This window comes from Aplidium turbinatum, chromosome 13 (genome assembly GCF_918807975.1).
Source record: "Aplidium turbinatum chromosome 13, kaAplTurb1.1, whole genome shotgun sequence".
In the NCBI taxonomy this organism is placed as follows: domain Eukaryota; kingdom Metazoa; phylum Chordata; class Ascidiacea; order Aplousobranchia; family Polyclinidae; genus Aplidium; species Aplidium turbinatum.
The window spans coordinates 12,707,333-12,726,121 of NC_137484.1; the positions used below are offsets into that span (position 1 = coordinate 12,707,333).

General features: G+C 36.3%; 1 protein-coding gene across 3 annotated transcripts; it reads left to right on the forward strand.

Moving 5' to 3' along the window:
- The first annotated feature begins 1,593 nt into the window (after positions 1 to 1,593).
- On the forward strand, positions 1,594 to 12,633 carry LOC145782459 (uncharacterized). Of its 3 annotated transcripts, XM_082594251.1 has the most exons (14): positions 1,594 to 1,715; positions 2,278 to 2,434; positions 2,634 to 2,818; positions 3,185 to 3,320; positions 3,875 to 4,069; positions 4,759 to 4,961; positions 5,344 to 5,419; positions 5,834 to 5,956; positions 6,280 to 6,437; positions 6,927 to 7,055; positions 8,022 to 8,163; positions 8,361 to 8,604; positions 9,369 to 9,414; positions 9,850 to 12,633. In XM_082594251.1, exons 1-14 carry the CDS (start codon positions 1,648 to 1,650, stop codon positions 9,917 to 9,919), a joined length of 1,932 nt encoding a protein of 643 aa, XP_082450377.1. In that variant the 5' UTR covers positions 1,594 to 1,647; the 3' UTR covers positions 9,920 to 12,633. The 3 variants fall into 3 exon arrangements, with proteins under 3 accessions (XP_082450377.1, XP_082450378.1, XP_082450379.1); XM_082594252.1 differs by lacking the exon at positions 9,850 to 12,633 and having other exon boundaries at positions 9,267 to 9,375; XM_082594253.1 differs by lacking the exons at positions 2,634 to 2,818; positions 3,185 to 3,320.
- Positions 12,634 to 18,789: the final 6,156 nt, after the last annotated feature.

The window sequence follows — 18,789 nt, forward strand, 5'->3', positions numbered from 1 at the left end:
TTACGATCAGAGCGTAAATTTATGACAATGAAAAAAAAGTCTTTCAATTTTACTCATGTAAATTTTTTGAAAAATTCCAATAGAGCACACCTGTACTCTGCACAGTATATTTTTTTGGAAATTCAACTTTGTTCCATCGCCATGTTTCTTTTTTTTTTTTTTGAGCAAGACAAAATAACACTTGTGTTAAATGCTGAAAGGTTAAGCTTAAAAAACGTTAAATTGACGTCACATTGACAACTTTTACATTGAAATGAAATGTAAATATAAAAAAAAATATCTTTCTCAATTGTATCTGTATTGTAATTGTATTTGTATCACACTGTATCTCGAGTGACTTCCCAATTCCAAAACAAAATTATCCAAAATGAACTTGGAAACTCTCAAAGCAGTTTCCAAGCAAATAGACTCTTTGTTTTTAGAGATCCAGGACAAAAGGAAATATTCATCACTAACTATATCCTATTTTTTGTCCTACGAATTGATAAGGTTTATTTTTGCAATGCACGACTTCTTCATATAAAAATAAATTTAACGATGACCTCGCATCTGGACTTTTGGATACTAGTTATACCTTGTCACGAATACGAAAATAGGTTACTGTACAATGCGAAAGCTCATAAATTGAAAATTTGCAACAACTTGTCTTTTAAAATTTGAATAAAAGATGTGGAATTTTCATCACACTAGGTTGAACTTGCTAATGAGAATTTATATGAAGAAAGTGTGATAAACACACTGATATTTAAGGTCTTAGGCCCAACTGAAAACATTTCGTACCGTACACACTGAATAGACACAAAATATGTGTTGTAGTGCATTTCCCACCATAGTTGCAATCATTGTTATCTGTGCCATGTTCATTACTCATGTACAATGTCTGTGATGTGATGATGCTTTTAAATTGATTACTGTTTATCATTTGCTGCATATCATTTTGACTACAGTACTTTTTTCATACCATAACTCCTTTCTTGTTAAATTACTCTTTCTGATTTTTGTTATGGTTGTTTAAACTAAAAGATAGTTTAAATATTAATAAATCAACAAACGTATTCAATTTTATAAATTTAAAATCAGGAACTGGTCAGGGATATCTGGAGAAGGGGATATGAAGGCTCGCAGCGATTGCCTTATTCCCGTGACACTACCAGGGCGGTAGTTTGTAGTGCTTTAAACATGACGTGGTTCTTTTTTAAATCGTAGAAAGTTTTGTAGTGCAGCTGGTACAATGAGCTACAGTAAACAGTTAGCAAATGTTACGTAGAGCATATTTAAAGAAAAGCCTACTTGTTTACAAAGACAGTTGAAAAGTTACCAGTAAGCTGTTTTTTGTAACAAAGCCATTGCAGTAGGCTAGATGTAAAGCAAGTACCGGTATATGGGTAGTTGAATTAACAAGCAACCATGAGCAATTGAGCATGCTGTGAATATCCAGGCCTGATGCTAATAGCGCAATGCAAGTTATCATAACAAGATTTATTAAACTACTACCGGTGCCAATTGTCATTTTATGATAAACACAAATTATTTACGATAAACAAAAGCCCTTCTATTGTCAGACGTAATAAAAGCCTTCGTATCCCCTTCTTTAGATATCCCTGGAACTGGTAAGTACATGAATTATTTTAAACATTTGTTACAAACATGAAGCCAAAAGAAAGTATGGAAAACTCTTTTGTTTCTGAAAAAGAAAGTGCCATGATCAATCAAAGGTAATCTGTTAATTTTTTGAATAGACATTTTATGTATAATTTTTTATTTTTAACTTATGCCACTAATAAAGAGCTGCATTTGCAAATGTTGTTTGGAACCTACATATTTAGGTGCAGAATTGAGTAGTTACATTAAACGTTCATCTGCTATACAATAATTAAAATTGAGATGACTTCGGTTTTGCACCACCATAATCTAAAACGTAGCCATTTTTCCACGCTGCGACGAGTTAATAAGCTTAAAACTTGCAATACCCCAAATTTGCTTTAATATGTTGTATGTTTTTTTGAATTTTGCTGATTTAAAATAGAATTAAAACCTTGGTAATCCATTTTAAGTTAGTAATCCTTAGTTACAACCATTGTAATATAATATGCAAAGTAATTTGCAAATTTTTTTCATTGATGTTTTTTTATTATTTTCTACTTCCATATTTTTTTTGTTATTTTACATTTACCATGAATACTTTTTATATGTTCATCACGTTTTTGTTGTAAGTGCTGGGAATTGTATAATAACATAATCACTTGACATTAATAGTTCAATTTTTTTTTTGTAAAGATATTTTGACAACCCTGCATTTGATGAGGAACACGAGTTTTATGATGACCAGGCTTCGGATACTGAAGGTCAGCCATTGTTATTGAAAAAGAAGGACAAACGAGGGGAAAACATAATGATACTGGATGCTGTACTTTTCGTGGTGGAATATTTACAGGTTTATTTCTGAAATAATTGAGCATATGATTAAAATTTTCGATGATGTGAAAATTACTTGATACCATAAAACTTAAATAGACATATTTAAAATTTAATATGCTATATACAGTTTTTCTGCTGATGGTTTGTAATTTCAAAAAATCCTAAATTGCCCCTTATGTCTGTATGAAATTAACATGTAATGTGTTATTTTCAAGTTGTTTGCACTTCTTCAATCTATATCATTGAGATTGCCATGGCCTACATCTTGGACAAAACCTTTTGCATTCTTATTCATCTTCAATTTGGATGTTTGGGAACTAGCAAAAATGGCTTCTGACACAGCATATATTCAAGCTAAAGACTACTATGTTCCAAGTTCTGATGTACCAATAAATTACAGGTATGCCATCTTTCATGGAGGCTGCTTAACTGTCAAGAAAGTCTTATTTGTGAGTGGCATAACATTCTACTTTTCAAGGCTGTGAAGTCTGACTAAAAGGTCTTATTATGACTTTGAATTTTTTAAGACTATGAAAATGCAAAATCTTTCTGATTTGTCCAAATATCCTCCCCAAATACCGGTAACACTGTGAAGTTGGATTAAAACTAACTGCCTCTGCCATCATTTTGTAAGAGTTGACACAAGTCACACAATATCACTATTAATTTATCACTTCAACTCACAGTTATCTTGCTTTAGTAGCCTAATACATTATCTGTAGCCAGTGCCTGTGTGAAACTAACTTTGTATTTATTATTTCTGCAGAGTGATGTTACTGTGTTGGTTGATTGCACTGATTATTGGAGTGTTTGTTTTCTTTGTTCTTCGGTCAGTATTCACCAATGGTTTAAAATACAGAGCATTGAACATATTGATGACAACATTTGTCATCACGTGTCAGGTATGTGGATAGTGCTATTTATATCATGTGAGATGAATTCCAAAATTTATTTTGCACATTGTTGAATCGATTAATATTCTGAGTTTTCCAGCTTCAATGCTTTTACATTTGCTATGAGATAGGAATAAATCGGTGTTGAATACTTGGTTATGTATTTGATTGCTTTACATATTATTGTCAAAAGCTTGTTAAATGCGCATTTAATCTGATGGTGAAAATCGGGATGCCTTGGCCAGACGTAGTTCAAGCTATCAGTCCATGTCTAATGGGCATCTTCCCAAATGACTAACAAAACTGACCATCTTTTGTTTACACTTAACTAGCTTAGACTGAAGTCAAATATTGGTAAAGCTCACTGCTTGCAGTTTGAGCACTTTGGCAAGGATGGCGGTAGTACTGTACCATTTTTGAAGCTTAGGTTCCACAAATGGGAAAACGTCACACGAAGGTATATATCTCCGTGGCCATACGCAATGTACCTAATGCACTGAGGAGGCCAGAAAGCCGAAACGGTGTGCACTGTTTGCAGGTATTTTAATGATGTGCATTTTAAGGTGCTCGCTCTTCCAATTGGGGTTCAAATTGCAAAGTTATTCTGGTGTCGTCCGACTGACAACTTTCTGGACGTTGACAACACATTGAAGTGTTGGAGTGCTGAGCATGCCGTCTATGTCTTCCTCGGCTTGCTCGTGGCCATTGCCACCTTTCTCATCTACCCTGCCTGGCTTGCTAATTTAATCAACAGACAAGTATGAAAAATGTAATGTTGTTATCTCGAACGCTTTTACATATATTCTGAATCTCATAGGTTCTGCCGAAAGTGGTCTACTTTGTTCATTTTTAGGTCTTTTTGGTCCATTTTACTGCACATTGTGCTGAAGATTAGCTTTTAAAGTTAATTTCAAACACTTAAGTCTCTTGGATATGAAATGAAACATGCCTCATGGATATACGGTGGCATGTTCCTGGACGAGATCGTAAAAACGTATTATGGCAGTAATTGCAGTATCACTGTTAGACACAGATTTATCTTAACACTTGTGGTTCACACTATCACCATTTAAAAAGAACTTTTACCGGGACTATGAGTTAGATCTAGCAATATACTAGAGTGATTTTTACTTTTGACAATTTTAGTTTAGAATAAGCTGACTTGACACTGAATATGTTGACTGTGACTAAATAGTATCAGGGATGACTGTAGGTCTATATTGTTGTTCGAAGCTGTTAGAATTGTTTGCCTATTTGTGTAAAAAAAACTTGAAAATTTAAATATATTATTTCATCTGCCAAAAACCATAGTTTGCACTGTGGATGTGGCACTATATAAATGTTGTCATTATTATTATTTGCAGAAAACAGATATCTCTAATAACTATAATTTCAAAACATTGCCAGGTTTAAGAATAACAAATAAACACGAATTTTTTGTTTGAAGATTATTTCCACCAACAGTCGGAAGCATGAACTGTACCTCAGATTGAAACATTGCGAACACCTACATGGGTTGGATGACTCTTGGAACGAACACCTGTTCATCACATTCGCTTCTTTCCGTCGCTTTTGGGTTTTCCACCGACCTATCACACATTTATTAAAGTTCTTGATCATATGCTTCTATGCAGGATTATTCAATGCCAAGCAAGTTGTAACGGCGTGACGAGATAACTGGATTCTCTTTTTATCCAAAATATTAACATTTAACATGTGTCTTAGTTTATTGTATTTTTTTTATAATGTAATTCAATCGCATGATTAACTTTTGTCGGTTGTCTTTTTGTAGTAGGCTAGCCTATTATTCTTTTCAGAAATTTACAATTGTAAAAAATATTTCATGCATCATTACTTTAGACCTCTAGATGTGACGTAGCAAAGCATAGAAGCCAACTAATAACCAAAGTCTTAGTTAAACTGTCTGTTTGACTATTTTAATCATGTTTTTTTTATATCAAAGTTGTCGTGATTTTTTGTTTTAATTTTTTTTTTTTATTGCAAGAAACTGAATACAGTGCTTGTTTTATAGACTGGTTCAGAGCTGCTTAATATTCGCATTGTTTCTCTTGCAAATGATCATCTCTTTAATAAGGCTGCCATTTCGAGTAAGTACAGATTTATTTGTGTTATTGTTGTTCTGATACAAATTTTGTGTTTTCTCTTCCTCTATGCGCAATACCTTCAAACCTACTTGACACAGGCCGAGTGGGTCAGGTGCCTTGAAAGTTTTTCACACTAGCTGGATTTCCATAGCCTACAACAATTCTAAGTTGACTTTGAAGTTTGTCTTCACGAAAAACTGTTCCATTATTATCATTGCAGTCATGCGAAACTGAATTCAATCATCTCTTTTTGCGAAAGGATTTTGATTTTCATGCTAGATACCCAACCCTGATGTCAAATTTGCTAATCATCGACTTGAGTACAGGAACTGTAACTGATACAACTTTGATAGAGCCCCAGTTTCCTACTTCAATGAGGGGATAACAATAACCATTTGCATTGTTATGTATTTCCAGGTATCAAGCTTCAATTTCCCTCATGCTTGGAACTTGGCGTGCCTCGCCTCGGTGACTGTGATTGGACTCCTGAAAAATATCGACGGGATCCAAAACGTGTTTCTTTTGCCAGACTACATTTGGGTAAGTTAGAAAAAGCTTTTGTTGCATTCGAAAGATTGAAATCATGGTTGTGAAAGTTTAAGTTGTTAAAGTTTAATTTGTTTGTTCAATCAGTCAGTTTTCGATGAACAAGAGACCATTGTTCTTTTATCCACAAAAAATAACAGCACACTTTTTATCTTTTGATTTTGATGTCCTTTTCCAATGGTTTTCATGGCAATGCGTGAGTTAATGTTCTTGGTGATGTTTTGTACACTCATCTATTATACCGAATATCTTTGTGCTAAAATGCTATGCTATTCATCGCCACACAATCACAATTATAATTTTGGTTTACAAACCAGGGAGAGCTCATTTTTATCAATGCTGGTTGGTTGTTTGGCATGTGTTTATGGGCCGCCTACTGCCTGCTTCGTGTTTATGGCTGCTTCTGTCCAATGTCGCAGTTGTGGCCGACGTTGCTCAAGCCTGGTCGAGGAAGCCTCAATGACAACACTGAAAGGTGACGCGCTGTGTGTCTCGCGGTATAATAAACGCTTAGTTGTACCATTGGTATCAAAACATAGAAACAGGTTGTGAACTTGTGGCCTTCATGATGATGATGACGTGAATGATAAAGATGTTTCCTTTCGCAGACTAACAATCGTGAAACAACTTTAAAATTTATGGTGAAATTATGATTACAAGGGATATATTGAAAGAGGATTTTATAAAGTTGATTGTCCTATGCATTTGATTAAAACCTGGTCAATTGTGCTTAAGCAGACCACACCTCAACCAAGCCAAATTGGTCCGTTTGAGCAGAGTTTAGTATTTCACGTTTGCACGTGTGGAGGGTTATTGGCTGCTGTCAGGATGTATGCCTACAGCTGACCACACTTGTTTGTGAATTTTTGAATTGCAACATAAGAACTTCATTCTTTTCTCTTCACTTACATTGTTTTAACGTCTTAAAGTAGGGCTATACATTGTATATTATGGTGCATCACAGATATATCACTGCTTGTATCAATGGGAAAATAGCAATAGATAAAGCTACATCCGTTCCTGCACTACTCTCCCCCGTGCAAGACCTGGCTCATCACATCAAGGTCCTCAATGCTCTCGCTTGTGAAGCTGAGTGAGTACTTGCTGGCTTAGGTTTCAAAAAAAGATTTTATTTTAATCGCATGATTTCAGTACTTGTATTTCGTACTTATTCCTTGGTTATTATCCAAATTATTATAAATGTGAAATAACTTGATAGCAAATGAGCAGTGCACCTCGCCCCACAGAACTTTATTGGAGACAGAAAGGGATACGTAGAGCCATTTGAGCACCATCTTCCCCCCCCCCCCCCGAAATTCTCTAGTGGGCCTCTATGTTTAGTGATAGCTCTTTGGAATAGGACAAGAAGGCGTTAGTTATGGCTGCAAAGTCTTTCAATGTCGGGAAAAATTTTGTAGTCATCATTTCAGCAAAGAGTAAACAACTCTCTGATTTCTAGAAGAAAAAAAAAAAAGTAGGCCTAAGCATGTCAACATTGCCGTAACGGATCTGGAAAATAGTTGGGAAAGGACCAGAGTTTTAACAAACCAAAATTTATAAGATGAATGGACAATTCAAAACTTAATGTACGAAAAAGGAAAGCTTGATAGGGAGTGTGGGGAGCTTGCCCCTCGAAAAAGCCGTAGGTCTCTATGTAGGCCTACGTAACTAACCAAATTTATCAAATTAAAATTGTATTTGTGTAGAAAGTTTGGTTAAATATTGAGGTTAGAGGCACGCGGGTGGTTTACACGGCCCTGGGGATATGAATAATGTGATAGGCGTATATCGATATTTGCTGACCTTAAAAGTGATTATTGAATATGATTGCCGATAATAACAGCATCTATATGCTAGCAGAGGGGGCCATGATGCTAGCTATACGTCAGCTGAACAATTGTAATCTAGTTACGTACTTTAGTTTGATCACTAGTGACATATTTGCGGTTCATAATCCAGCCTACCTAAAAATGTTGCTTCTTGTAAACTTCACTTTGGTCAAGTTTGAAGTGATATCAAAATGCGTCTTTATTAAGTTGTGTTGTTTTCTATCGCGCAGATACATCCGCGATCCTGTGCACTCATCCCTGAGGGACGTGCTTGATGACGTCATTCAGCTCCATAACAAGCTCAGCCCTGTTTCAATATTCTCAGAGTCATTGAAGGCCTACGTGCAGACTACCATCACAAAACTAATGCAGGTGCGTGCCTAATCCTTTAATTAGTCCTTTTTACATTGATCCAACGTCTGCAGACGTTGGATCAATGCAAAAAGGACTAATTTGCTGGTTAGGTGAAAAGGTTCCTAACCTGACTTTACGTTCCAAACGTGTGTTACTTAAGAAGCTTGTTTTTCTTTCTACATCGCTTCAGTGTCAACTTATAGTCCAACTGATAGGTTTTGCCGGCGTTTTCGAGAAGACTCCAACAACGGGAGTTCGATCTGATTCTTGTCAGTCCAGTGAAGAGGCGGATGCTCCTGAAGATGTTTGCCGTCGCCTGCTTTATCCGAGCCGGAAGGGAGGAAAGACCACATGAGCCCGGTGTCAGAAAATTGTGGACCGCCCCTGGAGCACGTGACCTCATCCCAGATGAGGGTTTTCACGATGAAGAAGACAGCGTGATTGCGCTTCATAGCATCAGTGAGTGGGAAAACATAACTTTTATTTCATGATACCACGTTTCGGAATACCAAATATAGCCTTACAGGATGTTTAACTCCATCCCTTGACAGGAAAAGGATTCTCAGAATTTATCTGTAGTTCATTAAAAGCATTTATGTGTAACCGGTCTCGTCAATGCAGCATTTTACTTGTAAAAATCTACTAAAGTTTTTATCGAGCTGCTGTTAAACTCTATGACCCTGTTCTTGTCCAACAACAATGTGAGAGATTAGGGATTCGAAATCTCTGTTATCTGGTACCCCGAACCATATTGCTGTAACTATTTTCTTAAGGTTGAAAACATTAAAGGAGGGAGAGAATGATTAAAAATACTACCAGACCGTGGTTAGCTAACGGTGAACGGCATAGCTTTGCAACATAAATGAGCTCAAAATGTTGCTTGGATTAAAAGTTGAAAATTAAAACTATTACGTCAATATTTCAATTCATTCTTGTTTGTTGGATACGGTCGGCAAAATGGCTGGAATCGGATGGAATGTAGAATATTTTATCATAGAAATCGGATATTTTCAACTTCCAGAGATGCATTTTCTACTTTTGGCCATCATAAGTGTAAACTGCTTATTAAAACTACAGTATTTTCCAAAAAGTACTTAAGCATTTGGTTATTGATTTTTAAGGAGATGTGGAAATTTGTAAAGGCATCAAGGCTCCGATGGAACGATATTTTTATTTTTTATATGTGGGAGTAAACATCTAAATAATGGTTTTGCAATGTTTAGAAATCACAGCAAAACAAGAGATGAGTGAACATTCACGAAGAAACAGGTATGCTATCAATCATAGCTTGCCGAGTTGGCGAAATATACGTTTAAAAGTAGGTTAAGTTGTAGCATCATTTTAGAATTGAATTGTTCAAGGATGACAGTTCAATTCTAAAAAGATACTACAACTTAACCGAGTTCCTTGTTTGCCCACATTGATGATATAATTGTTCAATGAAATAGCAGACACCATGCATAACTTTTACTTATTTAATTTATTTCTATTTTCATAATATAGGGCGTAGGCTGTTGACTTCCTCTTCTATGAATCAATTAAAAAAATAAGTGTTTTAATTACGTTTCATACGCTAAAAAAGTTGGCGTAATTTGTTAATGCTTCAATCAAAACAAGATCTGCAAGTCTTTTGTTACGCGGCCAGTGTTTCGATGACGTCATACAGTCACGTCACTCATTTTGTCGCTTTTTATTTTTCAACAGTCATGGATCGTCCGTAGTCATTCCAGAGCAGACGCAACCCAACTCATCTCTGAATGAAAGCCTTGCGTAGACATCTGAAAATTTCTTTCCTCATTTCCATGTTCGATTGCAGCTAATTCCTCGTTTGCAGCCGCGTCACTCGAAATGTTGTTCCTTTCCTGACGCTGCCAAGCACAACACAGGCAATCTAATCACACGTTTCGTTTAACGCAGGGCTGGGCAAACTCTTCAGTGCGGGGTGTTATTTCGATAAATGACACTTTTTAAAGGACGGCCTCATAAGTTAAGGGGACACACCTGATGGAAATAATTTTTTTATCAAAATTGTTTTTTTTGTATCTAAAAAGCAGTAAATTTCATCAGGATTCTGAATAGGGTAAATCTTGATTCTATTCAATGTCTCTGTGTGTCAAAACTTACAGTGATAATTGTGAGTAATGTAGCTTGTGTTTTAATGGGTGTTTTTCAAATGCTGTTTTCTTCGAAAGTCATTTCTTGATGTTGTCAGCTACTCAAGTTACAACTTGTCATTTATTTCTTGTCAGAATGGCATGAAATTTTGCAGGCATAATCAATATACACTGGAGAAGTGATTTAGAGGATTTTTCCTATTTTCGTGTAGTTTCACTTAAAATTAAAAAAACAAACAATTGCAGATATATCATTCTAGTACCGGTACATACATTTTAAATATACACTTGTGGAAGAAAATCTCGTCATTATATGGGCAGGGGATGGCGACGATGCCAGCAAAAAGTTAGGAATGATATAAGTTTTCCCTTTTTTTTTATCTATTTAAGTGCCATATTTTGAATGCAATTTTTATACTCTTTCCAAAGATATATAATATGTAGGGTTTTCTACAAGTTAAGCACATTTTTCGACCAATTTAGTGTCCCCTTAAGCGAAATAGTCGAAACAAATTTTTTTTAAGGAATTGTGCTATTCACTTTATAAATTAATATTTGTAAGCAAAATCTTCGTCTGACAATGCATTGGATTGACACAGGTATAAAATATAGAACACGATTTAATGTCGCCATTCACTGAAGCTCTTGACTTTACCTGCATGAAAACCTTGAGACCGCACTTTGGTTTGCCCAACCCTGCTATAACATTTGGTAAAATCATGTACATTATGAATTAGTATGCAGTATAGTACAAGTGTTGCATTCATATCTTGTCAGAAATTGGGCTACCATTAACTCTTAGAGGAACATTGTTAGTTCTTTCCCAACCTGCAAGTTGTTAGTAGTTTGTATTTCAACGTTGCTTTTGCGAGATATCACTGTAAATAACATCCACTGTATTTTTCATGTTTGCAGTCACTTATCACTGTTGCTTTTAGCTTCTTTTGCTCTGTGATGTCAATGGTGACCATTCAGCCATGACATAGAGTTGGGCGTGGCTTCAAAATCAATAGAAATGCTTTTAGAAGTGCTTAAAAAACATGCCTAGAGAAAGCAATTTCACTCTAAACAATTTTGTTGTGGTTTACTTGTGTTATTGTCTTCAACGCAGGCTTGAAAAAAGCTTCTTTATCAATCTCTTGATAGTTCGGTTTTAACGTCATAGAACGTCACTTTTTTGAACTTTTTATAGCAAAGAATGCAGTTTGATGCTTTTCAATGTATGTTGCACAGACATAAGTCAGTATATTCAACAAGTTTAATATTTTTAGTGGTTTAAATTAAGATTATTCGTATTGGTTTTTTCGTTTTATAAACATTGAAATGAGATAAATCAACAACAGTAGGCCTAGTCTAGTCATTACAAACTAATGTAACCTCAGTAGATAAATTGCTGCGTCATTTCTGAACGCATGGCTATGCCAAATATTCAGTTGTTCTAAAGTCTGCCCCGGTAGCTCAGTTGGTTAAGCGCCCGCTTTTGTGCACAAAGAAACCGCAAGATCAAGCAGCCCTGGTTCGATTCTCGGGTTACGAGCTTGAGCAATGCATTTCAAGAACTGCTTTTCATTTCGTGGAATAATTTACAGAAAAACAATGCTTCGAAGAACAGGTGGTCCGTGTATGTGCAATCTGCTGCAGGCGAAGATGGCGACTGAATATAATATATATGACAAGCAGAAACGTCACTCTGTCAATGTAAATACCCGGTTTGCGTCAGCGGTTCTACGCCTCTACAAGAATGAGAAACTGCTCAGATTAACCTGCCAGAAAAGCTTTTTAGTCTGGGGATAAGATTCTGGCAATCAATCCATGTTGAATCCAGCTGTACCATCATTCAGCTTCATGGTAAAGATTATTGTTTTTTTTTCTGATCTGTTGATTTTTAAGAATTGCATTGAATGTGTTTACTGGTTTTGCAATGAAGCAATCGCACTTTTATGTTGTTGAACAATTAGACCTTACCACAGATGTTTTTTCTCAAAAATAGCTTAATTGATTTGAAATATACGCTTGGGCTACACATTTAAGCTTATATTTTCCGCTATGCTTGGTTGGTGACATTGACCAGTATGGTGGAAACGAAACAAAAAATATGTGAAAATTTTCGAATATTTTAAATTCTTGAGGCTTGAAACCTTTTTATAAAGTATCAAAGCGTTGAACTGTCAGCTTCAGCCTACCAGCTACTGACTGATTTTGAAGTTAAAGTTTCAATTTGACACCAAATTATTGTTTGCTTGTGTGTTTTCTGCTTATGTAACTTTAAACCATGGTACAGCCGCTTTCACCAGTGATGTGTTTTAATAATTTTTATTTTGACCAAATGCTTCTTCATATGTAGTTTGCACATGCAATAAAAAAATATCACAAATGCGTTGCTTGTATGTTGTTTACAGATCGTAGGCTACCATTGTTGCTATGGTTTGGTCACTGTGGTGGCAAAACTCTTCGCTTTTGAAAGTTTCTAGGCCATCGTAAGTTACAGAGAAAACACCAACCCCTGAAAAGAACGACAAAACCTACCATGTAACTTCCAATATAGCTTTCCATTAACGCCAATTAGTTTACATTTATAGATGTGATGCTTGTTACTGCCCGCTATACTATTGTATTCTTATCTTTGCAAAAAGCCAAGATATGTTACAATTTTGCTTGATTTCTCTCGGTCTAGGTGGACTTGGCTTGCATTCTGCTAAAGAAGCATTCTGCTTCATTTTAAAAGATCTAAAAAATTGCCCTTTGTAGCTCATGGCGTATTTTCCGTCTAAAAATACATCGTTTGCATAAAATATATGCCCGATGGACCACTTCAGCTACGCTCATCCAACGAACCAAAAAAACGTAAGCTACGTTATTGAAATCAATCTAAACGCAACTTTGTTTCAAACTTTTACTTTTAAATGAAAAGATGTTTGTGAAAACTTAATCCTGGCAGTTTGCATATTTGTAGGTAGAGGCTTTTAACCATTGACGCAGACCAGATCATCGCTGTTAATAATTTGATATTTTCTCATTGCTGTTGAAGGCAACTGCTAATTATTCTATCTACTAGATGGCGCTGAATGGAAAGGCATTCTTGGAAGTGCATTGCTCGAATAGACCACATAAATGGTGGTCCCATAGGCTGTTTGATTATCTTTTTTTGATCTTGCCGTTTTGCGTGGCACTGTCATAATTTATACCATATTTCAGCTATAATATAAGCGAATAATCGAGCAGAAATACTAGTCGATACTAGAGTTTGTCATTCGACAATCTTTAGCTTCGTTTCTAGCACAGCTAACCTTTAGCTTATGAGCGTTTTTTTTTATATGTGTAAACCGTACTTTGATTCAGATACTTGTTGTTTTCAATTTATCAGCAAATAATTTACTATATATATACATATGCCCAGCCAGAAAATCGGTCGCTTTTTTTCATTAATTCAACGTCTGCAGACATTAAATCAATGTAAAAAAACGACTGATTTGGTGTGTGGGATAGGCTTACACAGAATTTTATGAGATCTGATTCAGGTAGCCTATTGAGATGTTGGTGAAACGAAACTCCCAGTGGTATGAAAGTCAGCTTACATTACCCCAAAAATAAAGACGAGTTTGAACGTGTTAGTGAAAGTGTAGCCTATTAAGAAAGCTTTGTTCTAGCTGGAACCTGGAACTGTTCTATTCGAATTTTTTGTTATGAAGCAACATTTTTTTATTATTTTGTAACGAATGCAATTTCGCTTCAATGTAAATTCGAAAGGAAACCACTCCCTATTGATTCAAGTTTACTAGTGTTTGTAATTCAAAAATATTTCAAACATCACGTTTCGTTTCCAAACAAAATCTTTTTGTCTCAATGTCGTTTCGTTGTAATAAATTGTCGATACTTTGTATAAGGTTTCGTTCAACAGCCCTGCTTTGTTAGGTGAGAAAACATTGATACTTCGACTAAAAATACAGACTTTTCTTGGAATCACATCAGGCAGTTTTAAGCCTAATGTTGATACCGAGCCTGAGCATCCACTGCTGATTGGAGTGAATAGTTTTTTTAAGAGAACCCTATTTCAACAAATATCAAGGGCTCACTTAGTTAAGCAACTGTAATGTAATGAACTAATATGAACATATATGTAATGAACTTCCTCATACATTAACTCTCACTTCGAGCTCTGCACGATTAAATAACCATAATGAAGGAATGACTTTGCGTTTTCTTTGCCAATGAGTTCGCTTGTGAGCTTTGTTTCGGTTGGCTGGGCATTGAAAAGGACAACGGAAATCCTTATATCGACAGTACGCTAAAAGCTAAATAGCCTACGATTGAAAAGCATCGCGGTTTCTTTGTGTGATAATAATCAAATAATTTTTGCCATCTCATCGTGCGGCATTGTGCGGAAAAATATCGTTGCCTGAAAGTCGGCGATTTCACAGACAGGAAGTTGTTTTAGTCGGGTAGTTGACAAAAAACAAAGCGCAGTGATGCTTCTTGAAAAGTCAGTGTAGTTTTGAAGTTGGTCTAGTCCAGGGTTACTCAACTAATGTTAACAAAGGTCCAGTTTGACAAGTTGAATATTTTTAGCGGTCCGGTAAATAAGTTAGCTTATTTCCCACGCAACCACGAAAGTTAAATTATCTGTACCAAATCAGTTTTTTAGGTAAAATATAACTCGAATTGGATTTCTGAGAAAGTGTTGGAGAGTCTTGGAGTCGAAGCCCCCCAGCAATTAGGATAATCATTAATCACAGTAAAAATTGCTTCCTCCCAGTAGATATCTGTTTAAAGAAGCCCTGAAACGTGGCAATGAGGTTATTCTTCCAAAAGCTCAAGGTCCACCATCAACACCTAGAAGGTCCGGATTCGGACCGCGGTCCGCCAGTTGAGTAGCCCTGGTCTAGTCACTTAGAAGTTGCTTGCTTCTTTAGAGTTGAAGGTCCGGAATCCGGATGCCTATAGGCTACTGTAGGTAAAGAGTTCAACTTAAGGAAGAAAGCAAAACGGACTGTTAAAGCTGAGCAACTGTTAGAAACAAATTGTCCTAAGAAACAAATTAACAGGCAGGTAGAGGACCAAAGTATCAAACGAAATAGCCTACTGTGATTGTTGAAAAAAAAGTTATCGAAAACGACTAAAAGAAAATAAGCTACCCAATGTCGTAGCTGTGATTTTTTCCATAGTGAGGTGTGAGTTGCTTATGCGTTGCTAAAAAAGAGTCGTTAAACATAGCCTACTAATCATTATTGTTAAATATCATAGACTTGAATCAAAGTGTGAAAAGGAGCCAGTTGTTCCATTTTATTACCAAGAGACGGCTCAGTTCCTCTGTCCTTGTCACTGTCAGTAAGCATCAGTTGTAGACTTAGTCACGTGCTCCCAAACTAAACGAGAAAAACTAGGCTACAATTTTTTTCATTTTTACAAAAATTGACTCTCTTTATTGTTAATCACATCAAATTGCCTAATTGATTACCAGAGCTGTTGAGAGGATAATTTGGGCCCGTACCAATGAGATCATCAGGCTCCAGATCAAGATACTTTAAAGAAAAACCCACTATATTCAGATTATTTGAGGGTGTTTCTTCAAGTTCGAGCTCTTTGGAAAGGTTATCGACCTCTAAAATAATCCCGCGCCCGAGTCCAAAAATACTCCCTGGACCTCCCTGAAAACGCCACTGCCGATTACTAGTCTATATAGAAAAGGTGTGTTTCCTCGGAAGCGAATGTAATGCGAGGAGGACTTGGCTAAGTGGCCATTCAAAAAATGAAAAAAGCAATATTCTTAAGCTCAATAATTTCTGACTCAGCGACATCAAACTAACTTATAACAATCAAACTAGGGTAATTATAAAATATTTTCTTGCATTTTTTTTGTGACAGCTGGCTAGGCCATCACAAGATGTTGAAAACGATAATCAGCTTTATTTCCAACAATTTACAAGTCAGTACAATTGACTTTATCAAGGAGATAAATAGAACTAATATTATTGTTTGTTTATTGGCCGCTGCGAAAAATATGTACAATAAATCAAAACACAATGTACAGTAAAACTGTTGAAAAGTTTACAATAAAAGAAAACGAGTAAAAAATGATGGTAGCATCACAGCAGCGGAGGCTGCGAAGTGACCGTTCAAGGTCTTCAAGTAACTTATCTCGGTGGGAATAGAGGTGAAGGATGTGTGATATTGGAAGCATGTATGCTACTTACAACAACTGTGTCCAACCATCATTGGAGTAGTTCCGTTGTTATTAAAATAGCTGCATATGCTGTCGCTGTAAACTTCCAGTTTGAATGTGGGAGTCATAGTCACTAGTGGTCACAGCGGTAAACCATAATCTCTTCGTGGGAAAATTGTAACGTAAGATTCCCAAATCCGTTCGTCTGCATGCAATGACCCAAAAATAAACACACTTTCGAAACGTCTATTCAAACAGTGTATTCCAGTAAAATTAGCCCGAGGCTATCGAAAATAGGTGTAACGCCTACACCTCTAAAAAAACTGTCACTACAATACAGATTAATTGGATAAAAGACGGAACCTTTGTCCAGCTAGCAAGCACTAAGCCAACAGTTAAATGTGCGGCCAACTTTCAAACAATCATTTTACGAATGACCAGAATAGATATCAATATCTCAAATTCACGTAGAAAGTAACTGTGACGCAATAAATGAAAGACAATTATGAAGTCATTCCAACAGGTGTTTAAAGCTGATGTAATATTTCCTGTTTAAACAGGCCCAAACAGGTCCAAACAGGTCTTATGAACGATGGTGCAATTTTGGCACATTTTCTAGCAACTTCCATGACGTAATATTCAGTAGACTTGAACGGTTTTATATGACGTTTGATTTGTACAGAGATTGGCCGTAACAACTAGCAAATAAGGTTGGACAATGCACATGATCATCTCCCATAGTGACATGTCTTCGATCGAAAGAACAAAAATAATCAGCAAGAAGCTGCGGCACATATAAGTAGTGGATCCAGAGGAAGCAATTAGTAACGTGCCCCCCAATACCGAGAAAAAATGTAATGTTCCTCTGTTTTGCAAAGTTTCTCGCAATCATATTTTGTTAACTTTAACCGGCGGCATAAGGTATGCAAGTTTTCAATAGTGTAAGCTATGCTATTGTATGTAGGTGGTAGAAATTTGTTTGCCCTTCGAAAACTTGGAATATCACAGCATACAATATTTCAAAGTAAACACGTTGCTCAATTATCTCTTTCTTTTGAGAAGTTGAGAAGAGTACATTACTACCCTTTTTCAAGAGGACAGAGAATATATCGATAATAATATGATTAATTGTGAAACTGGTCCACCAATATTAAAGGAAGAAGTACAGTGAGCTTTAGATACTTCGAAGGCAGCAGGCCCAGATGAAATTGTGGTAGAAATGTAAGTAGGCTATACCCTGTAGGCTAGCAGTGACGATCGGTGAAGGAAAGCAAGGAAAGCAGTGCTTACCTGAGCGAAAACTATGCAAAATATAATGACTGAATTCTAGGTTTAACTTCTTATTATTTTTATCACGTCTATTTTAACTTGAAAATTACTGTGTTCGTGACTAGAATTACTCGTAACGCTTGTGAGTAGTCTAAGTCCTCACCAAACCGCATGTCTTGCCTATAAATGCCAATTAACGCAAACGCTCCTGTCAGAAACAACCACTGAGGCTCCAGAAAAGCAACTTGCAAAGTTGCTTTCCCCACGTCAAAAAACGCCTTCGTTTTATCCAATCCTCACTCGTTTTGCAAAACGTCACCAGCTGCTTAGCCAATCAGATGTGTTATGGTTGGAGTTGCTTTCCCAGTGACCTCAATGCGTACAACCGCTAGACTACTCATCATACGCACAGAATGGTCGAATGGTCTCTCGTCACGGTACACAGCACAGCATCATAAAGGCAAAAAGATTGTTGCTGTTTTTTGATGTCTCCTCGCCATGTACTTTAGCCTACTAGCTTTCATAGTCATGCCTGTGCTTTTTTTGAAGCGTTGATATAACGTTACTTCGCCAATGAACGTTTAGGTGCGGATGCAATATTTAGTTCGTTAAGCTTCTGTACGCAGGAGGCAAACTTATCCAGCTTTTTGTACAAATTGCTTGCGGTTGTAATGTTTAGGCCTAAGTGTTAGTTTTTGTAGTGTAGGCCTAACTGAATATCTGAGAATGAACATTCATGACAAATTAAATATTTAGACAACTATTATTCCATGTCTAACACTGGATTTTGGTCCTGCAACGTTAAAATTAAGATTGTTCATGACTTCTAAACATTAAAGGAATGTATGATCACGACATAGGCGAAGCACAATTTGACAGATTTTTACTTTTGATTTGTTTTGGAAATGCTCTCAGAGCGCACCAAATTGGAAGTGTTTTTCAAATATTTCTGGGGGAGGCCCCCCAGACCCCCCGCTGGAAGTGACAATTTTTTTGGGGGCATTTTGTTGCAAAGTTAATAAATTGAGCAACTAGGTCTAGGATGCTTTGCTAGCAGCATCAGTGCACTAATCATCATAGTCGAGTTTTGTTTTTTTAACA

Bases quoted from the DNA above. Each gene is read 5' to 3' on its own strand.
- LOC145782459 (XM_082594251.1), top strand. From the start codon at position 1,648: ATGAAGCCAAAAGAAAGTATGGAAAACTCTTTTGTTTCTGAAAAAGAA. The intron at 2,435-2,633 runs GTTTATTTCTGA...GTTATTTTCAAG, and splicing joins TCGTGGTGGAATATTTACAG to TTGTTTGCACTTCTTCAATC. The intron at 4,070-4,758 runs GTATGAAAAATG...TTTTGTTTGAAG, and splicing joins CTAATTTAATCAACAGACAA to ATTATTTCCACCAACAGTCG.